Below are 20,936 nucleotides of genomic sequence, written 5' to 3'. Positions count from 1 at the left end.
GCATTTTAATTACAGAAGACTCAGAAAGGGAATGTCACCTTCATAGTAGGATGAATGCTCACAAGGGGAACACTCTACATCGCCAGGCAGTAACAACCTGTGCTGTGATTTCTGAGCTAACATTCATGAGGGCGCTGAGAAATCAAGTGCTTTGGAGAGGCATCCCTGAAAAGCAAGAGAACAGAGTTCAGAAATGATGAAACTATGTATATTTAAAATATTTATATTTATAGAAATGTTGGACCACTTGCCGGGTAAGGAATTGGCTGGATGGTTGCGCTCACAGAATTGCAGTCAATGTCCAAGTGGAGAACAGTACTGGGTGGTGTTCCCCAGGGGCCAATATTGGGACCACTGCTTTTTAACATCTTTGTCAGTGCCCTGGACAGTGGGATCAAGTGCACCCGCAGTAAGTCTTCTGATGACACCAAGTTGTGTGGCGTGGTCGACACACTGGAGGGAAGGGATGCCAGCCAGGGGAACCTGGCTCAAGAGGTGGGCCGGTGAGAACCTCATGGAGTTCAACAAGGCCAAGTGCAAGGTCCTGCACCTGGGCCAGGGCACTCCCAAGCACAAATATGGGCTGGGTGGAGAATGGGTTGAGGGCAGCCCTGAGGAGAAGGCCCTGGGGGTGTTGGTTGATGAGAAGCTCAACATGAGCCAGCAATGTGTGCTTAAGGCACAGAAAGCCAGCTGTATCCTGGGCTGCATCAAAAGCCGGGTGGCCAGCAGGGCGAGGGAGGTGATTCTCCCCCTCTGCTCTGCTCTCGTGAGACCCCACCTGGAGCACTGCCTTCAGCTCTGGGGCTCCCAGCACAAGAAGGACACAGAAGTGTTACAGTGAGTCCAGAGGAGGGCCCCAAGGATGGATCAAGGGGCTGGAGCACCTCTCCTGTGAAGACAGGCTGAGGGAGTTGGGGTGGTTCAGCCTGGAGAAGAGAAGGCTCCAGGGAGACCTTACAGCGGCCTGCCAGTACCTGAAGGGGGCCTACAGGAAAGCTGGGGAGGGACTCTTTGTCAGGGAGTGTAGTGACAGAACAAGGAATAATGGTTTTAAAATAAAAGAGGGTAGAATTGGATTAGCTATAAGGAGGAAATTCCTTACCGTGAGGGTGGTGAGGCACTGGCACAGGCTGCCCAGAGAAGCTGTGGATGCCCCATCCCTGGAGGTGTTCAAGGCCAGGCTGGAAGGGGCTTTGAGCAACCTGGTCTGGTGGGAGGTGTCTCTGCCCATGGCAGGGGGTTTGTTCATCGTTATAAAAGAACTGATATTGTTGTGGCTCGTTTGGAAGTAAAAACAGTTATTTGTAGTAGGAATGGGAAAATAATTGGATTTTATCTACCGAAACTTGGTAATGCTTCAACTTAAATGAGTAGAGAATAAAATACAACCTAAGTACAAGCTTTTGAAGATTAACTCGCAGAGCTTAGTCATTTATGGACATCTAAGGTTGGCAGTCTTAAAGGACTTGATTTTCCACAGTTCTGTGCTTACAGTTTTCTGAGCATCCTTTTTAAGGGTTACCAAATCGGTCACCATTTTCTAGTCACCATTTTAAAGTTTTGACTATTTTCGTAGGAGTTAAACCATTGATTTTGTCACTAAACTTTAAAATGTAAGTGCTATGCAGTTGTTTTTTCTTCTCTCCAATCTGAAACGTACCTAAAGTTCATATACATTGCATTAGGTAAGATCGGAATAGAACTTGATGATTCCTGAAGTTTTAAGAGATGCACATTTAGATAAATCTGATTCATTAACACTTTGTTAGCCTAGAAAATGTTGTTATTTTTATTAGCTTTCGCAGGTTTGCACTCTAGTAATAGATCCACACAGAGAAGGCTTTCACAACTAGGAAATTGTTTCATGACAAACTAGGATCTTGACAATTTGAGGACGTGTAAAGACTTCCAGAAATTGCTTTGGAATGGGTATCAGCGATCCAGGGAAGCAAGCCACTGAAGGTAGGGCATTGTATTTGAAGTCCATAACATAACGCTAGAATGATTTTATCTCCAACCCTCTCCAGAACAGGGGCAGGGGATGAGAGGGGAAGGATGCTCTCCGTGTTCTCGTTAGCAGAACTGAAATTGGATTTCACGAGCTTGAACAAAACGCTGTTCAGGGAGAACAACGGACAAACAGAATTAGATCTGCACAGGCTTGAAAAGAGTTAGTTGTTAAGAGGGGGTGACAGGAATGTCAGTTAAGAAAGGAAACAGAAGAATCTGGAGAATTCTTATATACTTGAACTTGTATTTAGTCCAGTAATGATAATTATGTTGATTAAATCTCAGTTGTATTTATGGAGAAAGTCTTTACTGAACAGTTTATCTTCGATTGCTAATGTTGCGGGGGAGGGAGGTAGAAGGAGAAGATCATTGAGTTTAGGGACTATTATTTATCTCAGCCTACTTTTAATTTTTTTCCGTAAAATTGTACCTTGTCTGATTGTTAGGATGACGCTAAACTTAATGAGGAGTTTAAAACAAAACAAACAAACAAATAAAAAAAACTCTTTTAAATGAAATCAAATAGAAAAGACTGGAAGGAAAATGAGATCACTTTTCCCCTTTCATCTCCTTAGTTTCGTCTTATTTTCTATTTTCAGAGTACCATATTGAACTCATGTCTAGGTTCGTATAAGAACAAACTTACTGCATGCAGTTTGAGATCTTGACTGGAGTGCAGGCGGTTTGAACGAAATAACCGGTAACATCTGATTCACTCTTGATTACACATGGATTCAAATGTTGCAGCCTAACTAATTGTGCTGTTTTTACCCTGCTGGGCAGCTGAACTCCAGTACAACTGCTCTCTCACTCTCCCTCCTCATAGAAAGGGGGAGAAGAGAGTACGATGGAAAGGATGGAAAAAAGGGAGGGGGAGAGGGGAGATAAGGATAATTTAATTAAAGTGAAAAGGAAGAGGAAGAAAACAAGCAAAAGCCGCATGGAAACAACAGGGGAAGAAGGAAAAACAATTATTCTCTAATTCCCACCAATGAGCGATGCTTGGGCCCATCCTCGGAAACAGGGCCTCAGTACATATAGTGGTGGTTTGGGAGGACAGATGTCTTCATGCAGAGACACCCTCCGCCCAACCCATTCTCCTTCCCCACCTATTACTGCAGACTCTGACACTACATGCTGTGCAATATCCCTTGGGTCGGTTTAGGTCAGCTGCCCTGGTGCTGTCCCCTCCCCACCTCTTGCCCACCCCCTGCCTGCTGGCTCTGGGGAGTTTGGAGGGAGTCTGGATGCTGTGCCAGCCCTGCTCAGAAATTTAAAATAAAAATAAATAAATAAATAAAATAAAAATAAAAATAAAAATAAAATAAAATAAAATAAAATAAAATAAAATAAAATAAAATAAAATAAAATAAAATAAAATAAAATAAAATAAAAAAAAATAAAATAAAATAAAATAAAAAAATAAATAAATAAAATAAAATAAAATAAAATAAAATAAAATAAAATAAAATAAAATAAAATAAAATGAAATAAACTATTGGTGTGATAGCTACAAGTTGGCTGTTCTAGCTACAAGTGCAGAGTACAACCCTTATATAGGCCCCTGCAGGGAAAGTTAACTCAATCCCAGCCAGACCCAGTACACTAATGTGTATGAAGTATAGAAAAGGTATAAAGGTGCAGAAGAGAAAAATGCAATACAATAGAGGAAAACAAGCTGAACCTAGTGCAATCCGCTCATAGTCCAAACCTGGGAGAAAAAAGAAAAAGAAAAAAAGAAAAATAAAAAGAATACTGGTTTAAAGCAGCAAAGGCAGGAACAAGATACAGCAGCCACACTTCTGTGAGAAACTCCATAGGCATGCAAAGAATATCAGCTCATCCTCTGACAGCCCAGTTTTGCATACTGCAATCCCAAATATGTTAGGGAAAATAAGTAAATAAATAAATAGATCATCAAACCAGCCACACACACAAAATGTACGCATGGAGGAGAAGTGGGTAAATGTGTGTCTGATGCTCTGTGAAAAACCTTTCCCTAATATCCAACCTGAATCTCCCCTGACGTGGCCTTATGCCATTCCCTAAGGTCCTATCACTGGTCAGCAGAGAGAAGAGTCTCCCGACAGTGAATTTGTAAGATAACGCAATTGACTCGTAGTCAAACTCAGATTCCCTAACACGTTCTTTAACTCCAGCGTGTGAAGAACAGTCCTGTCGAGGCCTACTGTGGCTTGTAAGCCTGAGCAAGACTTAGGTCAGGCGCAGGAGTAGAGCACACACCCCAAGACGAGCAGAGCGGGACATGCACTTCCCTCGACCGTCTAGCAGCGCTGTGCCTGCTGCACCCCAGCATACAGTTGGCATGCTGGTGACTTATATTCAACTTGCTGCTGACCAGAACCCCCAGATCCCTTTCTGCGGGGCTGCTCTCCAGCCTCTTGTCCTACAGCCTGTACAAAGAGCCAAGGTTGCCCTGTCCAGGTGCAGGGTCCGACACCTCCTCTTGTTGAACTTCATGCGCTTGGTGATGGCCCGGCCCTCTAACTTGTCCAGATCCCTCAGCAAGGCCTCTCTACCCTCAGCGGAGTCAGCAGCTTCTCCTGATTTAGTGTTGTCTGGAGATTTACTTAGTATGCATTTGAGTCCTGTGTGCAGATCGTTTTTAAAAACATGCAGAGAGGTGGCCCTAGAACAGAGCCCTGTGGAACCCCGCTAGTGACAGGTCACCAGACTGACATAACCCCCTGTGCTACAACCCTTTTGGCACAATCCACCAGCCAGTTGTTCACCCATCATATTATATGATGGGTGACAGACAGCAGAGAGCAGAGCTCAGCAGACAGCAGAGCTCAGCGCCTGCCCCTCCGCTCCCCTCGGGAGGGAGCTGCAGGCCGCCAGGAGGTCTCCCCTCAGCCTGCTCTGCTCTGGGCTGAGCAAACCAAGGGACCTCAGCCGCTCCTCATATGTCTTGCCCTCCAGACCTTTTACCATTTTCATAGTTTCCTTTGGACACTCTCTAATAGCTCTGTGTACTTCTTATTTTGTGGCACCCAAAACTGCACACAGTGCTTCAGGTGAAGCCACATCAGTGCAGGGCAGAGCAGGACAATGCTTTCCCTCAACCGGCTAGTGATGCTTTGCCTGATGCACCCCAGGGTACGGGTGGCCCTCCTGGCTGCAGGGTACACTGTTGATACATATTCAACTTGCCACTGACCACAATGCCCAGATCCCTTTCTGCAGGGCTGCTCATCCCCCACTCTGTATGTATAGGCAATGTTGCCCCCACCTAGGGGAAGAATCCATCACTTATTGCTGTTTTATTCCATACAGCACTGATTGCCCGGCACTCTAACTTGCCAAGATCTCCCCACAAGGCCTGTCTATACTCAAGGGAGTTAACATCGCCTCATATTTGGTACAATCTGCAAACTTAGTGTGCATTCCAGTCCCGCATCCAGACACTACGTCCACATCGAACCGTTCCTTTACAAAAAGAAACCCACTTGACCCTGTAGAGAGGGGTGTGATTGAAAAGGCTTGGAGAACATCACTGCTTTTGTTGAGTTGCTTTCTAAATTTCTCAACTGTCGAATCAAAGCATAAGAACCAAATCAAAGAAACAAGGGCTTGTACATCTACCATTTTATGTCATTAGCAAAATCTGTATAGGTTTTATTCTGGTTGGACCTGCAGAGCAGCCTCTGGGAGACTGCTGACCTCAAGGAGCATCACCTGGGTACATAGCTACTCCCTTGCAAAAGCAGTGCTGTGCAAATCACGGAGCATTTACAGGAAGTGGCAGCAAACTAGGAAGAGATTGCTACATTCTTTAGTTAACATTGCTTGGGAAACTGATTTCCCTCCCCAGATGGAAAACGCACAGGGACATCAAGGAGGCCAGAAGAGAGCTATCACACAGGGAAGAGGAAGCAAGGTCTAGGGAAGAAGCGATCCCCTTTAAACACGGCTTTATGTGCTTCTTTTGAGTCGAAACACCCGTGGTACAGCACCAGCAGCAAGTGCTGGACAGCAACATCTGGCTGTTCCACTGTGATGTCACTCTGATGACGGGTGGGTGTCATGGTGATGCTCGAGCATCTCCCACCACAACGCCCAGACAGACCAGCTGGGTCTCGCTCGCTGAGTGGCAGGACGAAGACTAAGCTGGCCACTGAAATGGCTTCAGGCGGAAACTTCAGTGAAAATGAGATAAAAGAAATTAAGAGGGAGCCGCTTCCAGCAGAAACTTCACCTGTTTCTGCTCCAGACAAGCTGGTTGAATCCTCAGAGTCCCCTTCTGCTGAGCCTCTGGGTCAGCACAGAGGAGCAGCTTGTGATGGTGCTGCAGCATCAGTAAAGGAAGAAATGGATTGGCTGGCTTCCACTGATAACTGTGAGAGCAAACCCTGCAGTTCTTCTGAGGAGAGCGCTGTCAAAGCCAACGTCTTCTCCTTCCTCAGTTTCCCAGAGAAACTGTGGCAACTAGTTGAAAGCAACGACTTTAAGACCATTTGGTGGGGTCACTGTGGAAACTGCATTGTGATTGATGAAGAAATATTTAAAGTGGAAGTGCTGGGAAGGAGCGGGCCTCAGAAAATTTTTGAGACTGGGCGTATGAAAAGTTTCATCCGTCAGCTTAACCTGTACGGATTTACCAAAATGCAACAGGACTTCCAAAGATCTGCCTCACTTCCTGAATTCCTTGCAGAAGAAGATGCGTTTTCTGCTCACAGGAAGGTACATCACTTGCTCCACACACGAACCAACACTCACAATAGTCTAGTGGGAGATATGGGCGTAGGCCTTGGCAATACAGGAGATGAGGATGACAGTAAATGTTCTAAATTTAATGTCTTTCTCAGGCTGGTGTGGAGGTATTTTTCAGGTGGCGTTGATGAGTGGTAGAAATGTGGAGACAATATATTTGGGTTATACTCAAGGATTTCAAATTCATGGAATGGAAAGATAAATAAATCAGGCTATGATGAGTCTACTCAGTTGAATATATTCGCAAGAAATCTTGCTGTGCCATAGGTGAATTCTTTTTTCAACCGTGGGATGCATATTAGCAGTGTAGCGTTACCTACCTGTTAGTTCTACCCAGAAGCATCTGAAAAGTTATGGTATCTGGGTTTCTTGATCAATTATTTTTTATTATTTTTGGAAAATGTTAGCAACTAACTTTCCTCCTTTGCATTTTTTAGTTACTCCTCTACCACAACCCCAACTTCAAGAGAGATTCTCCCCACCTGCTCGTCAACTGCAAGCGCCGTGTTGCTCTGAAGAGGAAAGCCACGGCTGCCCATGCAACGCAGGCGGCTCTGTATGGAAACTGCCCCAGCAGCAGCCCAGGCATCCAGCATGGGTGGGGAGCAGATGCCGGGGAGGAGAAGGACGGGATGGCAGCAGCTCCAGCAGAGCACACGCAGACAGCAGCCCCCGCAGGGCCCCCACTCCCAAAGCGCCAGGCAAAAGCCACCCCCCAGGCTAGCGGTGCCCATCCAGCCTCAGGCGTGGATGCTCCCTCCCTGCCAGGCCCCGCTGCAGAGGCAGCAGGCAGGGACGAGCAACAGCCTCCAGCCTCCTCCCAGCTGCCACCACGCAGCAGCCCGAGCCCATCTGCCTCTCCTACTCCCACACGGCACTACTTTCTGCCTCTCATGGGAGCCGGCTCGGCACCTACGCACCAAAACGCGCCAGCTCCACGGATTCCCTGGGCCACCATACCTCCCTTCCGTCCTTTTGCAATTCTTGGGCCGGCAGCAGCCTCTGCCACGGCCATGCCGAATCCACCCGACTGGCAGCCCTCAGCAGCCCCACACTGCCCAACTTGCACCTGCAGCCCAAACAAGGCAGCTGCAGGCGATGGGCTGGAACCCTAGTGCAGGACCCTTTGGAGACAGTGGGGAGAGCGGCACCCAGTTACAGGTCCCTAGTTGTCCCTAGTTGTTCCTAGTTGTTCCTAGCTGTTCATAGTTCATAGGCCGATTGTTTTGAAAATAATTGTTTGTATAATAAACCTTTTACAGTTCTCCTGTGTCTTTTTATTATTATTCCTATATACATTTTTATGGTGGAATCTCAGATCGAGTTTGTATTTCATTTCTCAGAAGGAAGGAGAAGCAACTGTTCTCACATCCATGTAATGGTTTTCTCTAACGGTCAAGCTCCAGGTACTTAGCCATAGAGAGTAAAAGACTGGGTAATGTCGGCATGCTGCATGCACCGAGGATGCTCTTCCTAATGATGACTTCTGAGGGCAAGTTGAGAAAGTCTAAATAACAGCATTTTAATTACAGAAGACTCAGAAAGGGAATGTCACCTTCATAGTAGGATGAATGCTCACAAGGGGAACACTCTACATCGCCAGGCAGTAACAACCTGTGCTGTGATTTCTGAGCTAACATTCATGAGGGCGCTGAGAAATCAAGTGCTTTGGAGAGGCATCCCTGAAAAGCAAGAGAACAGAGTTCAGAAATGATGAAACTATATATATTTAAAATATTTATATTTATAGAAATGTTGGACCACTTGCCGGGTAAGGAATTGGCTGGATGGTTGCGCTCAAAGAATTGCAGTCAATGTCCAAGTGGAGAACAGTACTGAGTGGTGTTCCCCAGGGGCCAATATTGGGACCACTGCTTTTTAACATCTTTGTCAGTGCCCTGGACAGTGGGATCAAGTGCACCCGCAGTAAGTCTTCTGATGACACCAAGTTGTGTGGCGTGGCCGACACACTGGAGGGAAGGGATGCCAGCCAGGGGAACCTGGCTCAAGAGGTGGCCGGTGAGAACCTCATGGAGTTCAACAAGGCCAAGTGCAAGGTCCTGCACCTGGGCCAGGGCACTCCCAAGCACAGATATGGGCTGGGTGGAGAATGGGTTGAGGGCAGCCCTGAGGAGAAGGCCCTGGGGGTGTTGGTTGATGAGAAGCTCAACATGAGCCAGCAATGTGTGCTTAAGGCACAGAAAGCCAGCTGTATCCTGGGCTGCATCAAAAGCCGGGTGGCCAGCAGGGCGAGGGAGGTGATTCTCCCCCTCTGCTCTGCTCTCGTGAGACCCCACCTGGAGCACTGCCTTCAGCTCTGGGGCTCCCAGCACAAGAAGGACACAGAAGTATTACAGTGAGTCCAGAGGAGGGCCCCAAGGACGGATCAAGGGGCTGGAGCACCTCTCCTGTGAAGACAGGCTGAGGGAGTTGGGGTGGTTCAGCCTGGAGAAGAGAAGGCTCCAGGGAGACCTTACAGCGGCCTGCCAGTACCTGAAGGGGGCCTACAGGAAAGCTGGGGAGGGACTCTTTGTCAGGGAGTGTAGTGACAGAACAAGGAATAATGGTTTTAAAATAAAAGAGGGTAGAATTGGATTAGCTATAAGGAGGAAATTCCTTACCGTGAGGGTGGTGAGGCACTGGCACAGGCTGCCCAGAGAAGCTGTGGATGCCCCATCCCTGGAGGTGTTCAAGGCCAGGCTGGAAGGGGCTTTGAGCAACCTGGTCTGGTGGGAGGTGTCCCTGCCCATGGCAGGGGGTTTGTTCATCGTTATAAAAGAACTGATATTGTTGTGGCTCGTTTGGAAGTAAAAACAGTTATTTGTAGTAGGAATGGGAAAATAATTGGATTTTATCTACCGAAACTTGGTAATGCTTCAACTTAAATGAGTAGAGAATAAAATACAACCTAAGTACAAGCTTTTGAAGATTAACTCGCAGAGCTTAGTCATTTATGGACATCTAAGGTTGGCAGTCTTAAAGGACTTGATTTTCCACAGTTCTGTGCTTACAGTTTTCTGAGCATCCTTTTTAAGGGTTACCAAATCGGTCACCATTTTCTAGTCACCATTTTAAAGTTTTGACTGTTTTCGTAGGAGTTAAACCATTGATTTTGTCACTAAACTTTAAAATGTAAGTGCTATGCAGTTGTTTTTTCTTCTCTCCAATCTGAAACGTACCTAAAGTTCATATACATTGCATTAGGTAAGATCGGAATAGAACTTGATGATTCCTGAAGTTTTAAGAGATGCACATTTAGATAAATCTGATTCATTAACACTTTGTTAGCCTAGAAAATGTTGTTATTTTTATTAGCTTTCGCAGGTTTGCACTCTAGTAATAGATCCACACAGAGAAGGCTTTCACAACTAGGAAATTGTTTCATGACAAACTAGGATCTTGACAATTTGAGGACGTGTAAAGACTTCCAGAAATTGCTTTGGAATGGGTATCAGCGATCCAGGGAAGCAAGCCACTGAAGGTAGGGCATTGTATTTGAAGTCCATAACATAACGCTAGAATGATTTTATCTCCAACCCTCTCCAGAACAGGGGCAGGGGATGAGAGGGGAAGGATGCTCTCCGTGTTCTCGTTAGCAGAACTGAAATTGGATTTCACGAGCTTGAACAAAACGCTGTTCAGGGAGAACAACGGACAAACAGAATTAGATCTGCACAGGCTTGAAAAGAGTTAGTTGTTAAGAGGGGGTGACAGGAATGTCAGTTAAGAAAGGAAACAGAAGAATCTGGAGAATTCTTATATACTTGAACTTGTATTTAGTCCAGTAATGATAATTATGTTGATTAAATCTCAGTTGTATTTATGGAGAAAGTCTTTACTGAACAGTTTATCTTCGATTGCTAATGTTGCGGGGGAGGGAGGTAGAAGGAGAAGATCATTGAGTTTAGGGACTATTATTTATCTCAGCCTACTTTTAATTTTTTTCCGTAAAATTGTACCTTGTCTGATTGTTAGGATGACGCTAAACTTAATGAGGAGTTTAAAACAAAACAAACAAACAAATAAAAAAAACTCTTTTAAATGAAATCAAATAGAAAAGACTGGAAGGAAAATGAGATCACTTTTCCCCTTTCATCTCCTTAGTTTCGTCTTATTTTCTATTTTCAGAGTACCATATTGAACTCATGTCTAGGTTCGTATAAGAACAAACTTACTGCATGCAGTTTGAGATCTTGACTGGAGTGCAGGCGGTTTGAACGAAATAACCGGTAACATCTGATTCACTCTTGATTACACATGGATTCAAATGTTGCAGCCTAACTAATTGTGCTGTTTTTACCCTGCTGGGCAGCTGAACTCCAGTACAACTGCTCTCTCACTCTCCCTCCTCATAGAAAGGGGGAGAAGAGAGTACGATGGAAAGGATGGAAAAAAGGGAGGGGGAGAGGGGAGATAAGGATAATTTAATTAAAGTGAAAAGGAAGAGGAAGAAAACAAGCAAAAGCCGCATGGAAACAACAGGGGAAGAAGGAAAAACAATTATTCTCTAATTCCCACCAATGAGCGATGCTTGGGCCCATCCTCGGAAACAGGGCCTCAGTACATATAGTGGTGGTTTGGGAGGACAGATGTCTTCATGCAGAGACACCCTCCGCCCAACCCATTCTCCTTCCCCACCTATTACTGCAGACTCTGACACTACATGCTGTGCAATATCCCTTGGGTCGGTTTAGGTCAGCTGCCCTGGTGCTGTCCCCTCCCCACCTCTTGCCCACCCCCTGCCTGCTGGCTCTGGGGAGTTTGGAGGGAGTCTGGATGCTGTGCCAGCCCTGCTCAGAAATTTAAAATAAAAAAAAATAAATAAATAAAATAAAATAAAATAAAATAAAATAAAATAAAATAAAATAAAATAAAATAAAATAAAATAAAATAAAATAAAATAAAATAAAATAAAATAAAATAAAATAAAATAAAATAAAATAAAATAAAATAAAATAAAATAAAATAAATAAATAAAAAAATAAATAAAATAAAATAAAATAAAATAAAATAAATAAAATAAAATAAAATGAAATAAACTATTGGTGTGATAGCTACAAGTTGGCTGTTCTAGCTACAAGTGCAGAGTACAACCCTTATATAGGCCCCTGCAGGGAAAGTTAACTCAATCCCAGCCAGACCCAGTACACTAATGTGTATGAAGTATAGAAAAGGTATAAAGGTGCAGAAGGGAAAAATGCAATACAATAGAGGAAAACAAGCTGAACCTAGTGCAATCCGCTCATAGTCCAAACCTGGGAGAAAAAAGAAAAAAAAAAAAGAAAAATAAAAAGAATACTGGTTTAAAGCAGCAAAGGCAGGAACAAGATACAGCAGCCACACTTCTGTGAGAAACTCCATAGGCATGCAAAGAATATCAGCTCATCCTCTGACAGCCCAGTTTTGCATACTGCAATCCCAAATATGTTAGGGAAAATAAGTAAATAAATAAATAGATCATCAAACCAGCCACACACACAAAATGTACGCATGGAGGAGAAGTGGGTAAATGTGTGTCTGATGCTCTGTGAAAAACCTTTCCCTAATATCCAACCTGAATCTCCCCTGACGTGGCCTTATGCCATTCCCTAAGGTCCTATCACTGGTCAGCAGAGAGAAGAGTCTCCCGACAGTGAATTTGTAAGATAACGCAATTGACTCGTAGTCAAACTCAGATTCCCTAACACGTTCTTTAACTCCAGCGTGTGAAGAACAGTCCTGTCGAGGCCTACTGTGGCTTGTAAGCCTGAGCAAGACTTAGGTCAGGCGCAGGAGTAGAGCACACACCCCAAGACGAGCAGAGCGGGACATGCACTTCCCTCGACCGTCTAGCAGCGCTGTGCCTGCTGCACCCCAGCATACAGTTGGCATGCTGGTGACTTATATTCAACTTGCTGCTGACCAGAACCCCCAGATCCCTTTCTGCGGGGCTGCTCTCCAGCCTCTTGTCCTACAGCCTGTACAAAGAGCCAAGGTTGCCCTGTCCAGGTGCAGGGTCCGACACCTCCTCTTGTTGAACTTCATGCGCTTGGTGATGGCCCGGCCCTCTAACTTGTCCAGATCCCTCAGCAAGGCCTCTCTACCCTCAGCGGAGTCAGCAGCTTCTCCTGATTTAGTGTTGTCTGGAGATTTACTTAGTATGCATTTGAGTCCTGTGTGCAGATCGTTTTTAAAAACATGCAGAGAGGTGGCCCTAGAACAGAGCCCTGTGGAACCCCGCTAGTGACAGGTCACCAGACTGACATAACCCCCTGTGCTACAACCCTTTTGGCACAATCCACCAGCCAGTTGTTCACCCATCATATTATATGATGGGTGACAGACAGCAGACAGCAGAGCTCAGCAGACAGCAGAGCTCAGCGCCTGCCCCTCCGCTCCCCTCGGGAGGGAGCTGCAGGCCGCCAGGAGGTCTCCCCTCAGCCTGCTCTGCTCTGGGCTGAGCAAACCAAGGGACCTCAGCCGCTCCTCATATGTCTTGCCCTCCAGACCTTTTACCATTTTCATAGTTTCCTTTGGACACTCTCTAATAGCTCTGTGTACTTCTTATTTTGTGGCACCCAAAACTGCACACAGTGCTTCAGGTGAAGCCACATCAGTGCAGGGCAGAGCAGGACAATGCTTTCCCTCAACCGGCTAGTGATGCTTTGCCTGATGCACCCCAGGGTACGGGTGGCCCTCCTGGCTGCAGGGTACACTGTTGATACATATTCAACTTGCCACTGACCACAATGCCCAGATCCCTTTCTGCAGGGCTGCTCATCCCCCACTCTGTATGTATAGGCAATGTTGCCCCCACCTAGGGGAAGAATCCATCACTTATTGCTGTTTTATTCCATACAGCACTGATTGCCCGGCACTCTAACTTGTCAAGATCTCCCCACAAGGCCTGTCTATACTCAAGGGAGTTAACATCGCCTCATATTTGGTACAATCTGCAAACTTAGTGTGCATTCCAGTCCCGCATCCAGACACTACGTCCACATCGAACCGTTCCTTTACAAAAAGAAACACACTTGACCCTGTAGAGAGGGGTGTGATTGAAAAGGCTTGGAGAACATCACTGCTTTTGTTGAGTTGCTTTCTAAATTTCTCAACTGTCGAATCAAAGCATAAGAACCAAATCAAAGAAACAAGGGCTTGTACATCTACCATTTTATGTCATTAGCAAAATCTGTATAGGTTTTATTCTGGTTGGACCTGCAGAGCAGCCTCTGGGAGACTGCTGACCTCAAGGAGCATCACCTGGGTACATAGCTACTCCCTTGCAAAAGCAGTGCTGTGCAAATCACGGAGCATTTACAGGAAGTGGCAGCAAACTAGGAAGAGATTGCTACATTCTTTAGTTAACATTGCTTGGGAAACTGATTTCCCTCCCCAGATGGAAAACGCACAGGGACATCAAGGAGGCCAGAAGAGAGCTATCACACAGGGAAGAGGAAGCAAGGTCTAGGGAAGAAGCGATCCCCTTTAACCACGGCTTTATGTGCTTCTTTTGAGTCGAAACACCCGTGGTACAGCACCAGCAGCAAGTGCTGGACAGCAACATCTGGCTGTTCCACTGTGATGTCACTCTGATGACGGGTGGGTGTCATGGTGATGCTCGAGCATCTCCCACCACAACGCCCAGACAGACCAGCTGGGTCTCGCTCGCTGAGTGGCAGGACGAAGACTAAGCTGGCCACTGAAATGGCTTCAGGCGGAAACTTCAGTGAAAATGAGATAAAAGAAATTAAGAGGGAGCCGCTTCCAGCAGAAACTTCACCTGTTTCTGCTCCAGACAAGCTGGTTGAATCCTCAGAGTCCCCTTCTGCTGAGCCTCTGGGTCAGCACAGAGGAGCAGCTTGTGATGGTGCTGCAGCATCAGTAAAGGAAGAAATGGATTGGCTGGCTTCCACTGATAACTGTGAGAGCAAACCCTGCAGTTCTTCTGAGGAGAGCGCTGTCAAAGCCAATGTCTTCTCCTTCCTCAGTTTCCCAGAGAAACTGTGGCAACTAGTTGAAAGCAACGACTTTAAGACCATTTGGTGGGGTCACTGTGGAAACTGCATTGTGATTGATGAAGAAATATTTAAAGTGGAAGTGCTGGGAAGGAGCGGGCCTCAGAAAATTTTTGAGACTGGGCGTATGAAAAGTTTCATCCGTCAGCTTAACCTGTACGGATTTACCAAAATGCAACAGGACTTCCAAAGATCTGCCTCACTTCCTGAATTCCTTGCAGAAGAAGATGCGTTTTCTGCTCACAGGAAGGTACATCACTTGCTCCACACACGAACCAACACTCACAATAGTCTAGTGGGAGATATGGGCGTAGGCCTTGGCAATACAGGAGATGAGGATGACAGTAAATGTTCTAAATTTAATGTCTTTCTCAGGCTGGTGTGGAGGTATTTTTCAGGTGGCGTTGATGAGTGGTAGAAATGTGGAGACAATATAATTGGGTTATACTCAAGGATTTCAAATTCATGGAATGGAAAGATAAATAAATCAGGCTATGATGAGTCTACTCAGTTGAATATATTCGCAAGAAATCTTGCTGTGCCATAGGTGAATTCTTTTTTCAACTGTGGGATGCATATTAGCAGTGTAGCGTTACCTACCTGTTAGTTCTACCCAGAAGCATCTGAAAAGTTATGGTATCTGGGTTTCTTGATCAATTATTTTTTATTATTTTTGGAAAATGTTAGCAACTAACTTTCCTCCTTTGCATTTTTTAGTTACTCCTCTACCACAACCCCAACTTCAAGAGAGATTCTCCCCACCTGCTCGTCAACTGCAAGCGCCGTGTTGCTCTGAAGAGGAAAGCCACGGCTGCCCATGCAACGCAGGCGGCTCTGTATGGAAACTGCCCCAGCAGCAGCCCAGGCATCCAGCATGGGTGGGGAGCAGATGCCGGGGAGGAGAAGGACGGGATGGCAGCAGCTCCAGCAGAGCACACGCAGACAGCAGCCCCCGCAGGGCCCCCACTCCCAAAGCGCCAGGCAAAAGCCACCCCCCAGGCTAGCGGTGCCCATCCAGCCTCAGGCGTGGATGCTCCCTCCCTGCCAGGCCCTGCTGCAGAGGCAGCAGGCAGGGACGAGCAACAGCCTCCAGCCTCCTCCCAGCTGCCACCACGCAGCAGCCCGAGCCCATCTGCCTCTCCTACTCCCACACGGCACTACTTTCTGCCTCTCATGGGAGCCGGCTCGGCGCCTACGCACCAAAACGCGCCAGCTCCACGGATTCCCTGGGCCACCATACCTCCCTTCCGTCCTTTTGCAATTCTTGGGCCGGCAGCAGCCGCTGCCACGGCCATGCCGAATCCACCCGACTGGCAGCCCTCAGCAGCCCCACACTGCCCAACTTGCACCTGCAGCCCAAACAAGGCAGCTGCAGGCGATGGGCTGGAACCCTAGTGCAGGACCCTTTGGAGACAGTGGGGAGAGCGGCACCCAGTTACAGGTCCCTAGTTGTCCCTAGTTGTTCCTAGTTGTTCATAGCTGTTCATAGTTCATAGGCCGACTGTTTTGAAAATAATTGTTTGCATAATAAACCTTTTACAGTTCTCCTGTGTCTTTTCATTATTATTCCTATATACATTTTTATGGTGGAATCTCAGATCGAGTTTGTATTTCATTTCTCAGAAGGAAGGAGAAGCAACTGTTCTCACATCCATGTAGTGGTTTTCTCTAACGGTCAAGCTCCAGGTACTTAGCCATAGAGAGTAAAAGACTGGGTAATGTCGGCATGCTGCATGCACCGAGGATGCTCTTCCTAATGATGACTTCTGAGGGCAAGTTGAGAAAGTCTAAGTAACAGCATTTTAATTACAGAAGACTCAGAAAGGGAATGTCACCTTCATAGTAGGATGAATGCTCACAAGGGGAACACTCTACATCGCCAGGCAGTAACAACCTGTGCTGTGATTTCTGAGCTAACATTCATGAGGGCGCTGAGAAATCAAGTGCTTTGGAGAGGCATCCCTGAAAAGCAAGAGAACAGAGTTCAGAAATGATGAAACTATGTATATTTAAAATATTTATATTTATAGAAATGTTGGACCACTTGCCGGGTAAGGAATTGGCTGGATGGTTGCGCTCACAGAATTGCAGTCAATGTCCAAGTGGAGAACAGTACTGGGTGGTGTTCCCCAGGGGCCAATATTGGGACCACTGCTTTTTAACATCTTTGTCAGTGCCCTGGACAGTGGGATCAAGTGCACCCGCAGTAAGTCTTCTGATGACACCAAGTTGTGTGGCGTGGTCGACACACTGGAGGGAAGGGATGCCAGCCAGGGGAACCTGGCTCAAGAGGTGGGCCGGTGAGAACCTCATGGAGTTCAACAAGGCCAAGTGCAAGGTCCTGCACCTGGGCCAGGGCACTCCCAAGCACAAATATGGGCTGGGTGGAGAATGGGTTGAGGGCAGCCCTGAGGAGAAGGCCCTGGGGGTGTTGGTTGATGAGAAGCTCAACATGAGCCAGCAATGTGTGCTTAAGGCACAGAAAGCCAGCTGTATCCTGGGCTGCATCAAAAGCCGGGTGGCCAGCAGGGCGAGGGAGGTGATTCTCCCCCTCTGCTCTGCTCTCGTGAGACCCCACCTGGAGCACTGCCTTCAGCTCTGGGGCTCCCAGCACAAGAAGGACACAGAAGTGTTACAGTGAGTCCAGAGGAGGGCCCCAAGGATGGATCAAGGGGCTGGAGCACCTCTCCTGTGAAGACAGGCTGAGGGAGTTGGGGTGGTTCAGCCTGGAGAAGAGAAGGCTCCAGGGAGACCTTACAGCGGCCTGCCAGTACCTGAAGGGGGCCTACAGGAAAGCTGGGGAGGGACTCTTTGTCAGGGAGTGTAGTGACAGAACAAGGAATAATGGTTTTAAAATAAAAGAGGGTAGAATTGGATTAGCTATAAGGAGGAAATTCCTTACCGTGAGGGTGGTGAGGCACTGGCACAGGCTGCCCAGAGAAGCTGTGGATGCCCCATCCCTGGAGGTGTTCAAGGCCAGGCTGGAAGGGGCTTTGAGCAACCTGGTCTGGTGGGAGGTGTCTCTGCCCATGGCAGGGGGTTTGTTCATCGTTATAAAAGAACTGATATTGTTGTGGCTCGTTTGGAAGTAATAACAGTTATTTGTAGTAGGAATGGGAAAATAATTGGATTTTATCTACCGAAACTTGGTAATGCTTCAACTTAAATGAGTAGAGAATAAAATACAACCTAAGTACAAGCTTTTGAAGATTAACTCGTAGAGCTTAGTCATTTATGGACATCTAAGGTTGGCAGTCTTAAAGGACTTGATTTTCCACAGTTCTGTGCTTACAGTTTTCTGAGCATCCTTTTTAAGGGTTACCAAATCGGTCACCATTTTCTAGTCACCATTTTAAAGTTTTGACTATTTTCGTAGGAGTTAAACAATTGATTTTGTCACTAAACTTTAAAATGTAAGTGCTATGCAGTTGTTTTTTCTTCTCTCCAATCTGAAACGTACCTAAAGTTCATATACATTGCATTAGGTAAGATCGGAATAGAACTTGATGATTCCTGAAGTTTTAAGAGATGCACATTTAGATAAATCTGATTCATTAACACTTTGTTAGCCTAGAAAATGTTGTTATTTTTATTAGCTTTCGCAGGTTTGCACTCTAGTAATAGATCCACACAGAGAAGGCTTTCACAACTAGGAAATTGTTTCATGACAAACTAGGATCTTGACAATTTGAGGACGTGTAAAGACTTCCAGAAATTGCTTTGGAATGGGTATCAGCGATCCAGGGAAGCAAGCCACTGAAGGTACGGCATTGTATTTGAAGTCCATAACATAACGCTAGAATGATTTTATCTCCAACCCTCTCCAGAACAGGGGCAGGGGATGAGAGGGGAAGGATGCTCTCCGTGTTCTCGTTAGCAGAACTGAAATTGGATTTCACGAGCTTGAACAAAACGCTGTTCAGGGAGAACAACGGACAAACAGAATTAGATCTGCACAGGCTTGAAAAGAGTTAGTTGTTGAGAGGGGGTGACAGGAATGTCAGTTAAGAAAGGAAATAGAAGAATCTGGAGAATTCTTATATACTTGAACTTGTATTTAGTCCAGTAATGATAATTATGTTGATTAAATCTCAGTTGTATTTATGGAGAAAGTCTTTACTGAACAGTTTATCTTCGATTGCTAATGTTGCGGGGGAGGGAGGTAGAAGGAGAAGATCATTGAGTTTAGGGACTTTTATTTATCTCAGCCTACTTTTAATTTTTTTCCGTAAAATTGTACCTTGTCTGATTGTTAGGATGACGCTAAACTTAATGAGGAGTTTAAAACAAAACAAACAAACAAATAAAAAAAACTCTTTTAAATGAAATCAAATAGAAAAGACTGGAGGGAAAATGAGATCACTTTTCCCCTTTCATCTCCTTAGTTTCGTCTTATTTTCTATTTTCAGAGTACCATATTGAACTCATGTCTAGGTTCGTATAAGAACAAACTTACTGCATGCAGTTTGAGATCTTGACTGGAGTGCAGGCGGTTTGAACGAAATACCGACCGGTAACATCTGATTCACTCTTGATTACACATGGATTCAAATGTTGCAGCCTAACTAATTGTGCTGTTTTTACCCTGCTGGGCAGCTGAACTCCAGTACAACTGCTCTCTCACTCCCCCTCCTCATAGAAAGGGGGAGAAGAGAGTACGATGGAAAGGATGGAAAAAAGGGAGGGGGAGAGGGGAGATAAGGATAATTTAAAAAAAGTGAAAAGGAAGAGGAAGAAAACAAGCAAAAGCCGCATGGAAACAACAGGGGAAGAAGGAAAAACAATTATTCTCTAATTCCCACCAATGAGCGATGCTTGGGCCCATCCTCGGAAACAGGGCCTCAGTACATATAGTGGTGGTTTGGGAGGACAGATGTCTTCATGCAGAGACACCCTCCGCCCAACCCATTCTCCTTCCCCACCTATTACTGCAGACTCTGACACTACATGCTGTGCAATATCCCTTGGGTCGGTTTAGGTCAGCTGCCCTGGTGCTGTCCCCTCCCCACCTCTTGCCCACCCCCTGCCTGCTGGCTCTGGGGAGTTTGGAGGAAGTCTGGATGCTGTGCCAGCCCTGCTCAGAAATTTAAAATAAAAATAAATAAAGAAAGAAAATAAAATAAAAAAAAATAAAATAAAATAAAATAAAATAAAATAAAATAAAATAAAATAAAATAAAATAAAATAAAATAAAATAAAATAAAATAAAATAAAATAAAATAAAATAAAATAAAATAAAATAAAATAAAATAAAAAAATAAAATATTGGTGTGATAGCTACAAGTTGGCTGTTCTAGCTACAAGTGCAGAGTACAACCCTTATATAGGCCCCTGCAGGGAAAGTTAACTCAATCCCAGCCAGACCCAGTACACTAATGTGTATGAAGTATAGAAAAGGTATAAAGGTGCAGAAGGGAAAAATGCAAAACAACACAGGAAAACAAGCTGAACCCTAGTTCAATCCGCTCATAGTCCAAACCTGGGAGAAAAAGAAAAAAAAAAAAAAAAAAAAAAAAGAATACTGGTTTAAAGCAGCAAAGGCAGGAACAAGATACAGCAGCCACACTTCTGTGAGAAACTCCATAGGCATGCAAAGAATATCAGCTCATCCTCTGACAGCCCAGTTTTGCATACTGCAATCCCAAATATGTTAGGGAAAATAAGTAAATAAATAAATAGATCATCAAACCAGCCACACACACAAAATGTACGCATGGAGGAGAAGTGGGTAAATGTGTGTCTGATGCTTTGTGAAAAACCTTTCCCTAATATCCAACCTGAATCTCCCCTGACGTGGCCTTATGCCATTCCCTAAGGTCCTATCGCTGGTCAGCAGAGAGAAGTCTCCCGACAGTGAATTTGTAAGATAACGCAATTGACTCGTAGTCAAACTCAGATTCCCTAACACGTTCTTTAACTCCAGCGTGTGAAGAACAGTCCTGTCGAGGCCTACTGTGGCTTGTAAGCCTGAGCAAGACTTAGGTCAGGCGCAGGAGTAGAGCACACACCCCAAGACGAGCAGAGCGGGACATGCACTTCCCTCGACCGTCTAGCAGCGCTGTGCCTGCTGCACCCCAGCATACAGTTGGCATGCTGGTGACTTATATTCAACTTGCTGCTGACCAGAACCCCCAGATCCCTTTCTGCGGGGCTGCTCTCCAGCCTCTTGTCCTACAGCCTGTACAAAGAGCC

The 20,936-nt window shown here is 45.6% G+C and overlaps 2 protein-coding genes across 2 annotated transcripts; both read left to right on the top strand.

Annotated features, from left to right (window-relative positions):
* Positions 1-5,828: 5,828 nt before the first annotated feature.
* LOC136789138 (heat shock transcription factor, X-linked-like) lies at positions 5,829-7,862 on the top strand. The gene is made up of 2 exons (XM_066989142.1): positions 5,829-6,717; positions 7,185-7,862. The coding sequence occupies exons 1-2, from the start codon at positions 6,061-6,063 to the stop codon at positions 7,860-7,862; spliced, it is 1,335 nt and encodes a 444-aa protein (XP_066845243.1). The 5' UTR covers positions 5,829-6,060.
* Positions 7,863-14,110: 6,248 nt separating this feature from the next.
* Positions 14,111-16,139, top strand: LOC136789024 (heat shock transcription factor, X-linked-like). Its single transcript, XM_066988496.1, has 2 exons — positions 14,111-14,994; positions 15,462-16,139. The coding sequence occupies exons 1-2, from the start codon at positions 14,338-14,340 to the stop codon at positions 16,137-16,139; spliced, it is 1,335 nt and encodes a 444-aa protein (XP_066844597.1). The 5' UTR covers positions 14,111-14,337.
* Positions 16,140-20,936: the final 4,797 nt, after the last annotated feature.

This window comes from Anser cygnoides, chromosome 1 (assembly GCF_040182565.1).
Source record: "Anser cygnoides isolate HZ-2024a breed goose chromosome 1, Taihu_goose_T2T_genome, whole genome shotgun sequence".
NCBI lineage: Eukaryota > Metazoa > Chordata > Aves > Anseriformes > Anatidae > Anser > Anser cygnoides.
The sequence above is the reverse complement of the archived record's forward strand: the minus strand, read 5'-3'. Positions and strand labels throughout refer to the sequence as shown.